This window comes from Nyctibius grandis, chromosome 10 (assembly GCF_013368605.1).
Source record: "Nyctibius grandis isolate bNycGra1 chromosome 10, bNycGra1.pri, whole genome shotgun sequence".
In the NCBI taxonomy this organism is placed as follows: domain Eukaryota; kingdom Metazoa; phylum Chordata; class Aves; order Nyctibiiformes; family Nyctibiidae; genus Nyctibius; species Nyctibius grandis.
The window spans coordinates 4806106-4822726 of record NC_090667.1 but is presented as its reverse complement, the minus strand read 5'-3'; the positions used below and the strand labels follow the sequence as shown (position 1 = coordinate 4822726).

The 16621-nt window shown below is 41.3% G+C and overlaps 1 protein-coding gene across 1 annotated transcript; it reads left to right on the top strand.

The window, feature by feature from the left end:
* Positions 1-6484: 6484 nt before the first annotated feature.
* NME5 (NME/NM23 family member 5) lies at positions 6485-12973 on the top strand. The gene is made up of 5 exons (XM_068408758.1): positions 6485-6613; positions 8377-8582; positions 8954-9054; positions 10077-10195; positions 12821-12973. Exons 1-5 carry the CDS (start codon positions 6485-6487, stop codon positions 12905-12907), a joined length of 642 nt encoding a protein of 213 aa, XP_068264859.1. The 3' UTR covers positions 12908-12973.
* The last annotated feature ends 3648 nt before the right edge of the window (positions 12974-16621 follow it).

Genomic DNA, 16621 nt, shown 5'->3' with positions numbered 1-16621 from the left:
ATATTTCATCCAGCCTTGCTAAGGACTTGAATGATTGTCGTTTCATTGCGACTTGTTGATATAATTTATCTCTTTCCCACACCTTATGTCTATCTTGTCTAAATTGATTGTAAGCATCTCAGGTCACAGACTGCCTGCGATATACAAAATACCGTGCTATTGGAAGCTTCTGTCTGAGTTAGTCTTTATGCACAGTATAAATGCATAAATTTTATTAATAATAATAACTATGGAAGTAATCCCATTGATTTTAATGGTACGGCTGAAAGTAAGCACTCAGAATAAGAAGAGCAAAAATGATGCCTTATGCTACATGGAATTAAAATGAAAAGAAGATGCATTTAAGGAAGCACTGACAATATAACTTCAAAAAAAAGCCTTATTTAACTGATTGCCTCTTGTAATTTGCCAAATAAAAGATTTTTATTGGTTTATTTATACATTCATTTATTCATTGTGGAGAGCATCACACTGACTACTTATCTCTGAGCTTAGTGGCCTCAGGGATAATCCAAGCCAGTATTTATGTTAAACATTATGGAGAACAATGAAGGAGTGAACACACGCAAGTGTTTCTGCTCCAAAAGGTTAGGTAAAAGCCTAATATCTATCTGCAGTATCTATACACAGTGTCTACATAGAGATGAGGAGGAGCTTTATAGACAATAAGTTGTCAATGTCAGCTTCTACAGGTGTTCAACAGGAGCTCATCCTGAGCTACAACGCGGGATAGAGCAGGAAGTTCTTTATTTGAAAGCGCAGTAGTGGAATTCGGTTGTACCGGCTGGCAGGAAATAGGAAATATCCAGGTACGTGGGACCAGATCAGTGTGTGAATGGGCTTGCAATTGAAGAGTAACAGTTCTGCGTGTGATAGAGAAGACTCATTGGAAAGATGTGGAGAACTAACATAGTTAAAGTGAAGAACTAAGAAAAATGGCATTGCAGAGCTTTCTGCATGGAAGCGAATACTTTATTTGCTGAGGCCAGAGAAAAGGATGTCAACAATAACCAAGATAAGGAGAGCTCGAGCAAGATTCCCAGCCTTGTCAATAAATAACAAAGATCATGTCTTGGCTGACATCTCCACAGCAGTTTAGACCAATCTGAGCCCAAACCCCACGTTCCTGGCTGTGAGGTTCCACCCACTCCTATGCACAGTTGGCTGTAAAATAACTCAGTAGAGAAGTGGTTGGTTATTAGGCAGATGGTTTGTCTAACACACGCTCGTTACCAACACTTTAAATTGCAATGGAGACACCTGAAATTTGAAAGGAGACAGTAATGAGAGGCAATCACATCTATATTTGCCCATTAGGGTGTTTAGCTATGAGCTGGAAGGGAAGGGAGGCGAGTCAAGAACAGTGCTCACCACTGCTCTTGCAGAAAAGGGAAAGAAACACCTGGTATGGTACTGACAAGCCAAACTGAAACAGTGACTGGAGAAGAAGAAATAGGTGAGAATAATTGCAAAAGCTGAGGTAGGACACTAGCTGTGCTAAATGTAACTGAAGGCCAAAGAAGAGATTGGTTTAAGATAGGTTGAGAAGCTTTCAGATGACAAGAGGAAGCAAAACCAAGTCTGAAAAGGTATTAGAGTAGAACCAGACAAGAGGTGCGATTGGAAGAGTTGGAAAAGTGAGATGACAAGAGGCGCTTCTAGCAAAGGCTTTTTGTTTTTTTTTAATGTAAAAGAGACAAGCATATCTGTGTGGGTGCTGGGGGGGTCAGAGCAGACTGAATGACTAAAGCTGTGAACAAGTGAAAGAGTGGGTGTGAGGAAGATCAGGAAATGAAATAGGGTGAGGTTAATAGGGCAAGTGGTGGAGTTACAGAAGAGGTGTAGATATGAGTTTTGTTGTTGCCGCTTGTAAAAAAGGGAAGCATCAAGACAATATTTTGTTAATTTTATCTTTAAAGAAAATGGTGAGATATAGCAAATAGAGGAAAGCAGAAAGGAAGGCTTGACAAGGGTTAGTCAGCAGCAATGAAAAGCAAGCTAGGATTACAGGCGTGCAGATAAGCTGCAGAAGTAGAATTGTTTAGCTGTAAGGCAGCAGAAATGGAGGAGAGAGCAGGCTGGCAGGAGAGGAAGTTCGCTTGATCACAGGATTTCCGTCAGAGACACTGCAAAAGCAAGCATGGATGAAGCAAGTGCTGAAGGTAAGGCGGTACTGTGGGTAGGTATGAGAGTTCATCATGAGAGACAGAACCAAAAAAAAAAAGTCAGTGGTGGATGAAAGTTGTGTGTGTGGTAAATGTATAGCTAGTAAATTACTACTAAAGCAAATATATTTTTCTGTGCTTAACATCAAAATGCAAATAAAGCTAAAAGACACGCAAGCGTTTTTAATCCATGCAACTAGTTGGTATTATTTCTTTAGCTTTTCTTCACTCTGTTATGTTCATCATTCTGTTTTTCTTTCCTTCTGTTTTTTAACAATCTACAAGACTTTAGTTTCTCCACCTTCTTGCAGTATTGGAGTACAAAGCTCTGAAATAATATTTTTCCTTAAAAACTTATTTATCAGTTGTTACTAGAATGCAAATGCACCTGCAGCCACAATCTTTCAGTGTTGTTATATTCCATGCCAGCTAAAAATAAGTGAGACAACTAAGGCTTGTTAAACCGCTTAACAGATAAGATACAGCAGCAAAGCTATGCCCAGAGAAGTATTCAGAACTGTAACGGTTCATTACATTGTAATTATAGTTTTACTGTTGTTTCTTTTCTTAAAACCACATCCCCAGCTTACAGAAGTTGGGGGAGATGCTTTTGACCAGCCCTTTAGTTATCAGAAATAGTTTTTCAAGCACTATAAAGATAATAAACATCAGATAATGATATTAACACAGGGTTGTAAGGTCAGGTTTATGGAATCCAAGGCTTTAGAAGAAACCTTTGAGATTCTGCTACTGTAAAATGGTACGTCTTTGTTAGCGAATACATAATGTTATTTTCTCTTAACATGCGGGGCCACTTTAAATTTGTAAGCCTGCATTATTAAACCATCCTGGGAAGCGTAGCAGGAGGAAACCCGGGGTAATTGGCTGCAGCTCCAGATGCAGCCGCCCGCTCATTGGAGAGCGGAGGATTCTCCGAGGTACTAAAATTAGACACTCTCCGCCCTCCAGAAATGATTCTGGAAACAGCAAGGAGGAGAAATTCTGACACAGACAGAGGGCCCGTGGTGGGGAGTGAAGCACACAGGACCCTGCTCCTTGCAAAACTGCAGCGTTTAAGGATGCACAGACAGACTTTTTGTTTTTTTAACTTGTGTAACTGAAAAAAAGAATGCACACAACAAAGAAACTGCAAGAGATTAATGTTAGAGGTGTTTTACACGGATATTAAATTCAACATTTCTTATGTAATAATAATTCTGAAGCATTCATCCAGATTGAGGAAGCTTTTGAACTGCTAAAGCTAAGCTAGGGCTGTTGGACTTGTGCTCATTGACTTTGTAAAGAAAGAATTCTTGCCGAATTAACTCTAAACTAAACTAAAAAGCCGGTGAACTCCTTCCACTAGCTTTTTTTTTTTTTTTAATAAAACATGTTTATCCATTATCTCTGTGTAGTTGCGGTGTTTACAATGACTTCAAATTAAATATTGGAGAAGGTATCTCTGTTAAAGAAACAAACGCCATGTGCCTGTATCAGTGAAGGAAAGTCTGTATCTGAATTACTGAGTCTTGTGCACTTGGAACCTTTATTTTTTTAAGGTATGTGAATAAAAATGTCAATCTTTGATTTTTAAACATGTTTCAAACTGGCTGCAAGGAACTAATTGCATAGTTTTGTTTCTTGTTTCTATTTTTACATTATTTATATTACTCATGATAAAAATTAAGTGGATTTTCTTACACTAAAAACAGCTTTTGCAGTAAATTTGCTATTTCCTCTGCTAACCAGGGTACACAGTGTCAGCATTTGTGGCTCTTAAAGTGTCTCCTTTCAGTCTGATTTCATTAAAAAGTTGAAGCCTATATACCTGTGTTTTCTCTCCGTCCCTCTGTCAGTGTCAAGAACTCGGACGCAATGGCCAGTTTCAGCTGAATTCACGAGCAGGCCAGAGGTCTTAACAGCACCACAGCTCCATAATTTTTGAGAAATGGGTAATAAGAGGGGATGAGGCCCAGATGAGAGGAGGCATGGCTGCGGAGTGAGCTCGGTAGTTATCAGCGCCCTTCGCCGGTCCGCACCCCGATAGTGCTGGGCCAGCTGGCAGGCTCTCAGCCCAGGGAGCCGGCCGCAGCACGTGCAGCCCTGCCCGGGGTAAACAGGGTGGACGGGGAGGCCGTACCTGGGCACCCAATGTTTTGGCTTCCAGGTCACGGGCCAGGCTATAGCACGGAAGATCATGTTGGACAGATGATGTCTGTACTGTAATTGCTCCAGGCGGGCGCGACCCCGGAGAGCTGGGGAAATATGGACCAAGAGTATTGGCACGATGGTGGTAAAATCTGGCAAAAGTCCCCAGGGAACGCGGCTTCCGCAGCTCCGTTTATGGCTCACCTCATTACAGTTTAACTCGGAAAACAGTGACTGTTTCTTACTCCTTACATGTTTGTTTTTGTGATAAAAATTAAGTAGCACTGGATAGACACTGTAATTCAAACAAAAAAATGCTGAAAAACTATATTAGAGAGCTGTAAATTCAGGTTAGTACATCTGGTATGCCGGAAGGTTGCGTACTGTAACTCCCGATCCCGGTGATGTTGATCAGACATGTAAACAGGAAACCTTGTGCATGCTCCCACAATAAACATTGATATTTAAATAACCTGAAGAAGGGCTTGCGTGCTTATTCTTTTTTCCAATAGATAGCGTTACCGCAGTTTAGGAATGTTTACTGTAAGATCGTGCCTCCCTGAGCATGAGGTAAAACCGATATAAAGCTTTTATTGTCACAGAGAAGTGAGATTTTTGATAGCTCCCTCCAGATCACGCTGCGCCCTTCCTGATTCTCGTGTCACACGAGGTGCCCACAAACACGTAGATGTGGCCCTCAGTTATTTGCCGGAGCCCGCGGCTCTCCCGGCCTGCGGGGCTCTCGCCGAGGCCGGCGGCCCCCGCTGCCACCACAGCGCCGCTCCCGGCCGCCATGTTGGATCCCCCTCCCGGCGCAGCGCACCGCCGAGGGCCGCGGAGGCCATCTTGTGGCCGCTCCGCCCGCCGAGCCGGCCCCGCCGTCGCCTAGCAACGGCGGCGGAGCGGGGTGGGTTGCGTGGCGACGGGATAGGCCTGGCGGCGGCGGGATAGGCCGGGCGGCGACAGGTTAGGCCTCGCGGCGGCGGGCTGGGCTGGGCTGGCCGGGGGGACCGGCCGCAGCCGCTGTGTGGGCAGAGCAGGCGTAGCTGGTGGCGTGGCGGCGGGTCTCTCGGGGTAGGCAGGACTGAGCGCTTCTCCGAGTCGGGCGACGGGGTCTGCGGAGAAGGGCGAGCTGCTTCCTCGGGTCTCTGCCGAGTGTCCGCCGGTGTCGGTGACAGGGTGCTGCGGCTGCTCCGAGCGCTCCGCGGTGTGTGCTTGCAGCCTGGTGCCCAGGCAAAGGCAGCCCCGGCCGTCCCGCGCTCAGTGCTCTGTCGTCCCGGCGGAGGCAGCAGCCTGTTCGACCCAATTTGAAAGCGAGCGAGGAGGCTCAGAGGTGCAGAAAAGATCATCCGGATGGAGCAGGCAGGTATAGCTGAGCAATTACATATTAATTTTGCAGCTGTGAGGTGGCCACTCAGCTGTGTACCCATGTCTTGTGCAGTGCAGAGGGAGAGAGACCTGGGGCTGTGCTGTGCAGAGGCAGAGGGAAGAGGGTGAAAAGAAGGACAGTGGTCACAAGTCTGTAGGAGACCCGACTGCGCCAGTTCCTCTATTCACAGAACAATTTTGTATCCTAATGGCTTGCTAATGGCCTGATCTGCTCAGTTAGAAAACTGGCAGTTTGTCTTGAGTCCATAAATATAAGAATTAAATAACAATTGAGAAATACCCTGAGGCTTACAGGTGGAATAGATCCAAGTAGTAAGTCCCACACCACAATATTAGTGCATAAGAATACAGATTTGGGGTTTGGTGGAACACAGGGTTGGTGGATGGTGGATTTGGGAGTGCAGTGGGCCCGTGAGCCCAGCTCGCTCTGGCACACAGCAAAGCATATTGTAACACTTCTCTCATACTTGTCTGAGCTAATTCATGAGATATTAGAAATAGAATAGTTAACATTTTACGATTGGCTAACAACATTCCATTTTTGGCTTATTTTTCTACAAAATGCTACTGCACTGAAAATAGGAGTGTGAACTACTGAGTGCTAACTAGCCCGGAGAAAATCTCCTCAGGTGGATGTTGTGAAATGGGGGTGACCCTCTCTATTCCTGGAGTACCCGGTAAATGTCACTGCAGGTGGCTGTGCAGCTGACAAACTCCAAATACCCTGAACTGATGTCATTGCAGCACAAAAGGAGCACTTGAATTCTAATTTAGAAGCCAAGATGGAGATGTTAATTCCTGAACCTCAGATTTTTGTGGAAAGAACTCTGGCCCTCATCAAACCAGATGTTGTTGATAAAGAAGAAGAAATAGAAGATGTCATTCTCCAATCAGGATTCCTGATCATTCAGGTAACAGACTGTGTTCCAGAGGAAATAACTTCGCTTTATAAGTCAGAACAATATTTATCTTAACTTTCAGCAGTCAAGCCTGTAACTAAAAGCTAGTGTGTCCAAAAATACATTTGTGTTTCTCATATATCATCAACCACTGCTGCCAGATTCTGTAAGGGTATGTTTTGTTGGTGCATGGGATGGAACAGAGTAGACTGACTGTTTTGCTGACCACAGGAAAACAGACTTTGTTAATAAACTCAGGTTTAGCAACCGTGGACTCTCTGAAGTAACTCTTCGGAGAACGTAGCGTTCAGGTATCACAGAGTTTCAGACAGCGTTTGCCGAGTGGATGCTTAGAGATTTAATTGAATTGGTTGGCTGGCCAGTTGCTGTCTGACATGTTTTTTTTTTGTTTCCACTGTTTTTAATGTAAATGGACTTCATGGATATTTAAATACATTACAAATGTTTAATTAAAATAGGCCTTTACATTTTGGACCTGACGTGGAGGCCTTGGGAGTGTTGTCTTGAGCACAGGAGTCAGACCATGTGCTGCTGGGAAAGGTTCAGCAGGGCTTGCATTAAAAGTTGCCCTTAGCTAAGCAGCCCTCTGTTGTGGGGCTGTTCGTACACTCGCTCTATAAGAGCATTTAAAAAAAAAATACTGCAATAAGTCAGAATCGGGGCAATAAAACAGGAGGGGGCTGGGCCGCTGGAAGCCGGGGTACGGTCCTCGCTGTTAATTGTCGTGTATAACCGGACCGTGCTGGGGCAGAGCCCGGGGCGGCCGCTGGGGGGCGCCGTGCCCTCGCGCGTGCCGGCGGCGCCGCCCCCGCTGCTCCTCCCGCTCCTCCGGCCCCGCGGGGCGCCCTCGGCCGTGGCAGCCGGCCCTGGGCACGGAGCGAGGGGCGGCTGCGCTTCTAGGTAGAATTTTAAGATTATATTTTTTTTTTTCCCCTGGAAATGTGATAATTTTTCTTGTAAACGCCCCTTTTCCACATCTGTTCTTTTTGATTTCCTCCCTTGCCTTTCTGATTGTTTTATTTATATAAAATGTAACAGAAGATGACAGAAATTATACAATTTTTATTTATTTTTTTAATGACAAGATATGTATACCGTTTTCTGATGTCTCCAGTGACTTTTGGCACCAAAGTTATTAGGAATCTGAGTTTGTGGTACTGTGTTGCATAAGTTTATGCTCAAAGAATGCACTGTAAAAAGATTTTCTTTACTTCTCTTTTTTGTGACTGCCCTATGCCTTCTGATAACCTCCCAAATTTGTCCTAATCCTGGGCACCTGCAGGCTGGGCAGCTATTGTGAGAGCCATAACACATGAGCACTGAATGAAAACCACAACAATTGCATAATTAGTGGTGTGGGCTGAAGAGAAAATTGTTTAACAGTATAAACCTGATGCTGAAGCAGCTGAGTAATTAAATCCTGCCCTTGTAATGCTCTTCACTTTTTCTCTGCCGTGCTCTGACTGAGCTTTAAGTCATCTAGCAGATTTTAAATGCTGTAGTTTGTGTAGGCTAAAATCACGTCTTACTCCAATGGCCTGTTTGTCTGCTTAATTAACTTGGAAGATGCTTGTTCTTTGTTACTCTGTATCTCAAAGAGCCTCAGAGCTGGGAGAATCAGATTAGGCTGGGACCTTACTCTGTGTCTGTTCTCCTGCACTTGAAGAGACCAGAGGACTGTATCCTATCTGAGGTAACAAGCTATGTTAATTTGGCAAGGTTTGTTTAATTTTTTTTTCTTTTACACTTTACAGAAACGGAAACTCCAATTAAGCCCAGAGCAATGTAGCAACTTTTATGCAGACCAATATGGAAAAGTGTTTTTTCCTAATTTAACAGCCTATATGAGTTCTGGACCTTTAGTTGCTATGGTTCTTGCCAGACATGACGCAGTCTCACGCTGGAAGGCATTGCTTGGACCATCGAACAGCGAAAGAGCTAGGAGAACTCACCCTGACAGGTAACACACTGATGGACCTTGGTGAAGTCAGTAGAATTTTGTCTTTCTCCTAATTAGGACCAGAAATTCTCTCTTTTTTTTTTTTTTCTTTTACAATGGAGATTTGGAGTGGCCTGTTATCTCTTAAATTGTGTGTCACATAGATTTTCACCTTTTTTTTTTTTTTTTTAGTAAGTAAAGTTCACCCATTTTATGGAGAATGCTGAATGCATGAACATAAATTTTAGGCAGCTACTTATTGTGTTTAAAACCAAAATCAAGCCAATGCCTTGTTAATTAGCTCATATATATTGCTTTTATACTCTCTCAGACTGTAGAGACTTGGAAGGGATTTGCAGTTGCCTACCAAGCAGTTCTTTCTCTTGTTTTAGCTTAAGAGCAATCTATGGGACTGATGATCTGAGGAATGCGGTTCACGGAAGTCTCAGCACTTCCTCAGCAGAAAGGGAAATTCGATTCATGTTTCCAGAAGGTAAAATAGTGCAAATGATATGTTGCCAATCTCTGGGAGGGTAGTGTCCTTCCAAGTTATTACTTGTCTCTGTCCAGATTCTAGATATAATTGGATTTAGAAGGGGTTGGGTTTGTTTTCTTTATGAAAATGTGACTCTTTTTACATATTTTCTGCTGCAAAAGACATACCAAAATGTATCTGAAGAGCCGTTATAGTTAGAGGGACTGCCTGAACATTTCAGACTCTGGTCTGGGAACTGGAGCAGACAAAGCTGGTAAATGAGAGGAAATGGGAAGCTCTTATGCTTCAGCATGTCTTTCTGACAGTGTCAGCCCTGGGACTCCTGTTGAGTTGAGAAGACTGACTCTCTTCTTGGGCTCAGGCTGAGTAATTCCTGTTCAATAGCAGCTGGATGCTCACATGATAGTGCAATCCCCAAGTTATGTGCCAGAGAAATGGGCCATAGAACCTGGAAAAGCTGGGAGAGGATCTCCTGTTTGTAATGTAACAGTTGAAAGATGGCTTTGCTCTTTGACAGAAAGATGCAAGGGAAACTGCTAGAAAAACTTGTCTGTTTTTGTCAAGTGTATCAGTTAGTTTAATAAAAGATGTTGCACTTCTCTACCAACCTTACCCATTGTAAACCATGTCTCTCCTCCTCACCCTAATGACAAAGCTGGACTTGAGGTGAGATTTTTAGGGTCTTCAGAAGACAGCTTCACACTGCAAAAAGGAAGTACTAAACATGGGATATATTGTTTCTCTCATGCCCCCAATGCATCTTCAAGGATATAGGTTTTCCGCAGGTGATCCGATTTCCTCCCCTTTCGTAGTTATTTATAATTAGTAGGATGACCTCAGGGACATTGTAAAGGGGTTCAGGTGGTTTCTTTGCAGTTTGTTGTGGGAGAAGCTATAAAAACCATTATGTATTATTAACTTATTAAGGAAAACAGCACCTTATATATAAACACCCTCCAAAAGAATGCCTTTTTAAATCACTCTACAGACTACTTTCCACCTGTGGTTACTCTTCACAGTGATCTTGGAGCCAATTCCAGTTGGACAAAGAGCCAGGGATTACTTGAACCTTTACGTAAAGCCTACGTTACTAGCTGGGCTCACTGCACTGTGTAAGGAGAAGCCAGCAGACCCAATGGTATGTACAGTATATATCAGTATTGTGCTGTATACTTTGTAATACATTTCCTTTGTATTAATAAAGTCCCTGTATATAGGAAAGCTGCTCTTTTGTTAAAGAGCTGTGCTGTTTTAGCTACCTGTTAGTGAGCTAATCGAATAACATTTGCCTTTCAAGAAGTTGGTGGTTTGTTAACAGATGAAATGAGGGCCAGGACTAAATGAAATCAGCCTTGATGAAATGACAGGGTTTTTAGGTGACTCCTGTAAAACTCTTTTGAACATGCAGTTGTTTCAGATGGCTGGAAAGGTAAATGGGTACTATCATATGATGTCAAATACAAGTTCTTTATTTACTGTTTCTGAGGTGAGTTTGAGATGAAATAACTCTCATACAATAGATACTAAGTGAGATTAGATGCTAATCACACTGGTAGTAGTTACCAGTCGAGTAAAATACTGTAGAGTTCTTAGCAAGGCTGTCTATATTTTGTCAGTTATGTTTATTTAAATTAATATTATCAATCCTACTTTAGGATAAGCTATTATTTTGACTATACAGTGGGTTGCTGCCCAGTTCACCAGGAAAATAAATTATTATTCTTCTGAGTAAAACCTATCTTGAATAGTCAAACTGACCTACAGAAAATTCTGTCATCTTGTGACCCCTTTCTAGTTATCAAGCTGATGCATCTTGCCCTCCTCTCACATATTATTCCTTTTAACCATGCATGTCATTGAAATTACAGTTCTTTGTGGAAAGACTGGAGTTAATTTCCTGTTTGTTTTTTGTTGTTGTTGTTTTTTTTTTTTTTTAATCCTTAAAAAAAAATTAGCTTTCTTTCATCTGGAAAAATATGGTAAATGTTTTTTGTATTCTTAAAGTTCAAGTCGTTCACGCTAGTACTTCTTTAAGAATGCAGATAATTAATCACTGTGACAAGTTACTGGCAGTTGTGGTGGATTTTACACCATTATCAGGTTTTTAATCGACATTGCATTTTTCTAAAAGGTACATTTCAGAAAAAAAGCCTGAAAAATAATTCAGGGCTGTTTCTATGAACTATGTGGCATACATGGGGTCTGATTAAATGTACTTTGACTGTTCCAGCTTTGTAACCTGTTCACTTTATCTGTATGTCTGGCAGTGTTACCATAGAAATCTAGAAAACAGATGAAGTAGTCTTTTCATCTGTCCCTTTGCCCAAAGGCCAGACCAATTGTATCTAACCATTCCTAACCAATATTTGTCTGGCCTGTTCTTTAGCACTCCAAATGATGGAGAATCTACAGTCTCCCTAGGCAATCTGTTTCAGTGCTTAATTATACTTAGTTGAAAAGCTTTCACTAAAAGTTACGCTAAATCTCCTGTGCTCCAATTTTTAGCCCACTACCTTTTTTTTTTTTCCTTTTAGTATCCCCAGAGGACATTAGAGACAATGTAATATCTCCTTTTTTTTTTTTTTTTCCCCTAGTATCCTTCTAGGAACTAAAGAACTGAAATTGGAGTGATTTGGCTCTTCATTTTTTTTTTCTTTTTTTTTTTTTTTTCCTTTCTGAAGACAGCATCAGAAACTATCCACTCAGAAATACTGGCTAACAGCACAGAGGTTGTCTCAGCCAATTCCCTAAGTAACACAGGATAAATTTAATCAGGCTCAAATAATTTAAAAAATTTCCTATTTCCCCAAGTAGCCTTTCTAAGGCCTTTTGTGTTTTGGGATTTGGTGTGTGTTTGTTTGGTTTCCATTTCTGTCTTCAGTTCTTCCGGTTCTGCTGTTGCTGACTAACCTGTGAGGACTGTCATAGCGCTCTCTCTGCTCATTGTCTCTCTTTGCAAACCAATCTTTTTGTACCTGGTAATAAAAGGAGAGTGTTGCTTACCTTACTGGTCTACTATTCTATCAGTTCTTTCACTTCACAGTATGGTATGAAGTTTGTTGTACTTAGCATTCCAGAAACTAATTGTCAACAGCCTTGTGAAGTAAATAAGGATGTGTTAAAAACTTCTCTTTACAAGTGGAGAAATCGAGGCAAAGGGTTAATTTGCCTAAGGCCAGGCTGAGCCATTGGCAGATGAAGTTAGGAGTCATGGCATTCCTACCTCCCACATTCTTATTAAAATACAATTTGCTGGAAAACCTACAAGGTTAATTTCTAAAAGTAACCAGTTTTGGTTTTAAGTTTTAGGTACTATAAGGTGATCTCAGTGCAGAAGACTGGCACTTCTGATGAATGATTACTAGATAAAGTATCTGTAAGCGTTGTCAGGAGTAATATTCCATTAAGCAGTTTCATGCATATTGTACAGCCTCATTCCAAAACAGAGTTGTCCAGATTATTTGAAATATGGCTTAAATGTTCTTGTACATATGCGATGACAGACATTGCCTGGAAAAGCTGCCTTCTAAAGGCCAGTGTGAATTGTTCAAAAGCAGTATAAGCTGTGAAGATTTAAAAGCCAACTTTGAAAAAAAAAGGGTCATTTGTATGTCCACTTTTTCTGACAGCTCTTTATTCGCAGCATAGTAGGAGAGTGTCTGTATCAGAGATTTCAAATGATGCTTTTTGATATTCTCCCATACACTTAATAAAGAACAACAGAAAACTGATGATGATGTTTGTATTTTCTTTTGTTCCACAGACTTGGCTTGCTGACTGGTTGATTGAACACAATCCTAATAAACCTAGGGTACAATATCAGATCACTGAGGAAGAGCATCAAGGGTGAGAGCCCAGTGGAAAACACCTCAAGCATTCCAAGTTACAGATAGATGTTTTAATTTTCAGCATATCCCTTGGCTAGTAATCAATATTATCTGCAGTAAATGTTATTGTCATAACTACCTGTGTCTTCATGGGGTACATAACCTTACATTTAACCAGGGTTTAATAGTTCTAGTAGCTTTTCTATTGATGTAGTGAATGTAGAATTACACAATAAATTTATGGTGTCAGGTGACTAGAAAAAGACAAAATTCCCATCAGGTGTGCCTTAACTGCTATTTTCCCCATTTAATTTGGTTTGACTGTTTGAGGAGAACCAAATTGCTTACACCAGTGCAGATTCCCAAATGACATACAGCTGGCCTGTGCTTTGTGAAACTGAAAGTTGTGTTTCAGCATTTTTTTAGCAGACACAAATTCTATTGTAAAGTGAGGTACTTGGACGTAACTTAGAAAACAGTCACTGGAGGCATATTAGCAACCACAGAATTTTAATTGCTGATTACATCACTGAGCTAAGGTCACTTTTGAAAATTATTCACTTGAGCCTGACGTATTTTGTCACAATGTAATCTGAAGGATTTATTTGAAGGTACATTTGAATGTACCTTTCCCACCTCAGCGGTGAAAGGCACAGTGATTATAAATCAGTCTTTGATTTCCGTTAGAAGTCACAAGAAGGTGCATTTTAGTCAAGGACTAATGCTGTCTTCCAACATTTGTTTGAAAGAAAGCTGCTTAATTGGAACAGCTCACCTTAAGGGTGCTTTCTGTGTTCTGCTCTTAAAGGTATGCTGATTTCTGTTGTTTTCCTTGTATTGTTGTTTACCCTTGAACTTCAATGTGTTCTATTTGAGAATTCCAGAGAATGGGTTAGGGGCCATGCTATTACCTTTTCTAAAGTAACTGGACCGGTTTGGGGCGGGGGCACGTGGGGCTTTTTAATTTCCTTAAGAGCTGTACTTGCACTGTTAACTTCAAGCTTTGTATCTTATGGTTTGGCTGGCTGGGATGGAGAAAACAATGTCGTTTTCACAACTCTGAAATGTTGGTATGCTTGACTAATACTAAACAAACAAGCAATTTCATAATTTGTTTCATGAAAAAACTTGCTCTCTCAACTTGAGTAATTACCAGAAACATAAGTCATTTCTCTGTTACATTAAACTTTGTTCAAGCTAATTGTTTATCTTCTCAGTGGAATAAACCACTATTGCCAGCCCAGAGAATAAACATTTAGAAAACTGGTCCCTACAGTACTGAGATAAAAATCTCAGGACTTTTAGGAGAAGGGGAAAAAAAAAAAAAAGCCCAAACCCTCAAATATGAAGAAAAAATATGAAGTAGTTAGAAATACAGTAAACAGATCTGTTTACAACTGATTTATTTTGCCTATAATGATTGTCCCCAGACGTGTCTGATTGCTCCAATTACAGGACAGTTGCACTTTGTGGTTTCCTGTCAGCCAACCCAAACATTTCTTTTTTGAAGATGCCAGAAACTAAAATCTGGTGAATTCACAAGATGTTCTCCTGTATTTTACTAGTTACTATGGCATTTGCTTACTTATTTTCATGTGATACTGCTTGACAATAAATATCTCCTTTATGTTACTGCTGGAGTTTTCAGTTTTGCTTTTGTGGCAGACCTGTGTTATATTGTACCTATAGAAGTTCGTAACTTCCATAGAGGTGATGTGGATCCTTACCAGAAGAAAGGGCAAAAGTAGCTGATGTTGCAAATGTTACCTTTATAACCCATGGAATATAAAGTTTCAGTTATTCTGGTGTATGTCTGTCATGGATTTATTCTCTGACTGGTGTTTACTTCCATTTTTCTAAGGGAAAGGTAGAAAGAGAGAAGACACCTTTATCCCTTGGGTACCATCCTGACTGACTGTAGCTGCACACCCAGGACAAGTATTGATCCAGCAAATCTCACAGCTGAGTTCTTGAGGAACCTGCATTGATAAGTAGGATGTGGGCAGGTCAGTCCTGGGAATGTAAAATGGACAACCAGCCTAGTCCCCTGGGGGAGCTGTGGCACCACAGGAGAGGCTGCTGGAGGGTGTGCTGCTTACATTTCTTTTGGTCTTTAGGTTTTTATTTGGCCCAGTGGGATATAGGTTTAGCAAGTGTTCTCAATCTGTATCACAGAAAATGTAGCTTTGGAAAACACAGATGAACTGAAAGATGTCAGCAAGGTCAGCTACTCTGTGGGAACAAGTGACCGGTCTTCTCCCTCTGTGGAGTAAAAATAATTACCTTGCCTATTGAGTTTTATTGGGTATTTTTAACTTTGAGGGAGTTCATTTTAGTTTTACTGCCTGAGTGCTGGAATAGGGCTGTGTCTATAAAACTAGCAGTTCAGTCTGTTTCCCATAATTCTGTTTTTTCAACAGTTTCTCCCGGAACTTTGCTTATCATATGCTTGCTATCACCTGCACTGGAAGTTATTCTTGGAACTATAGAGATGGAGCTAGTCTGAAGTATATGATTGTTCAGCCTTCCTGTCTCATAAGGGATTTATTATCTTTAAGAGCAGTTAAACTGCCAGAAACCTTGAACATACTTTAAAGATGGCAGAAACCTCAATCAAAGCCCGTTCCTCATTGCCTACATAAGTCAGAGCATTCCAGCATTCTGAGCTTCAGAAATGAGTTGCTGTTCAGAGCTTAGGACTTTCATTCAGCAACTTTAAGCAAAAAAAAAAAAAAAGTGCTACATGGAGATTTGCAAACCCTTGTCTTTCTCACGTAGGAAGAGAGGATTTGTCTGTCTTCATTCAAGTTATTAATCCTGACTGTCCTTTAAACAACCATTGTCTAAGCAAAATTGGTACATTGATGATAAACTGATGGACGTTTGTCTCATGGCACTATATGAAGGGAAAGAGTGACTCAAACTCTTTTTTCAGTGCTGTGTTAAAATGACAGATTCTATTTAAAGACACAAGGGTCTTAGTTAATTTTAATTCATTAAGTTGGAGCAGTCAGATCAAGATAATTTGTGTTATTCTGGACAGCGAATGTTGGTTGTTTTTGGCGCTACCCAACAACAGTGCATCCTCTGAAAATACTGTGGTGAAAATACTGTGGTTTTTCAATTTCCTTTTTAAAAAAATCTGAAGAGTAATTATTTTTATTTTGTTGGAAAGAGAGACTCTTTGCACATCATAAAAAGGTAACTTACAATTGTTTTTCCTTTTAGATGCTGGTCAGTAGATTAGTTCTTGGACTAGAAATAGGACTTCAGTCCTCTCTACAGATTACCTGCTGCTTTGCTTTACTGAGACTTAGCTCAAACCAGCACAGCAATGGTGCAAGGACCATCACAGGAAATAGGTACTTTCTTGTTCTGCTGTTAGTGAAATGGAAAAGCCTGCTATCTTTTGGACGGTCAATCAGGAGCAGCTGCCCGTACCTAGAAATCTTCTGTATTCTGGATGAGCTTCTCTGGGTGTGGCGTGTGTCAGCAGCATGACTGATCTGTTGAGTCTCCTTGGGAGGATGCCTGTCAAGTTATTGTTATGGTGCCTCCTGCCAAGTGATCATGGAGGTGCTGCCATCAGCTCAGGGGAGAGCCCATTGTTGGTCTTCTGAGCCAGAAGTGAGGCATTGTTGTACCACTAAGCAGTTGGTGGGAGAAGAAGGCAGCTTGCAGACAAGTGGGTGAATGATACTCTATTAATGATAACACTGAAGGATTAAGAATTCTCT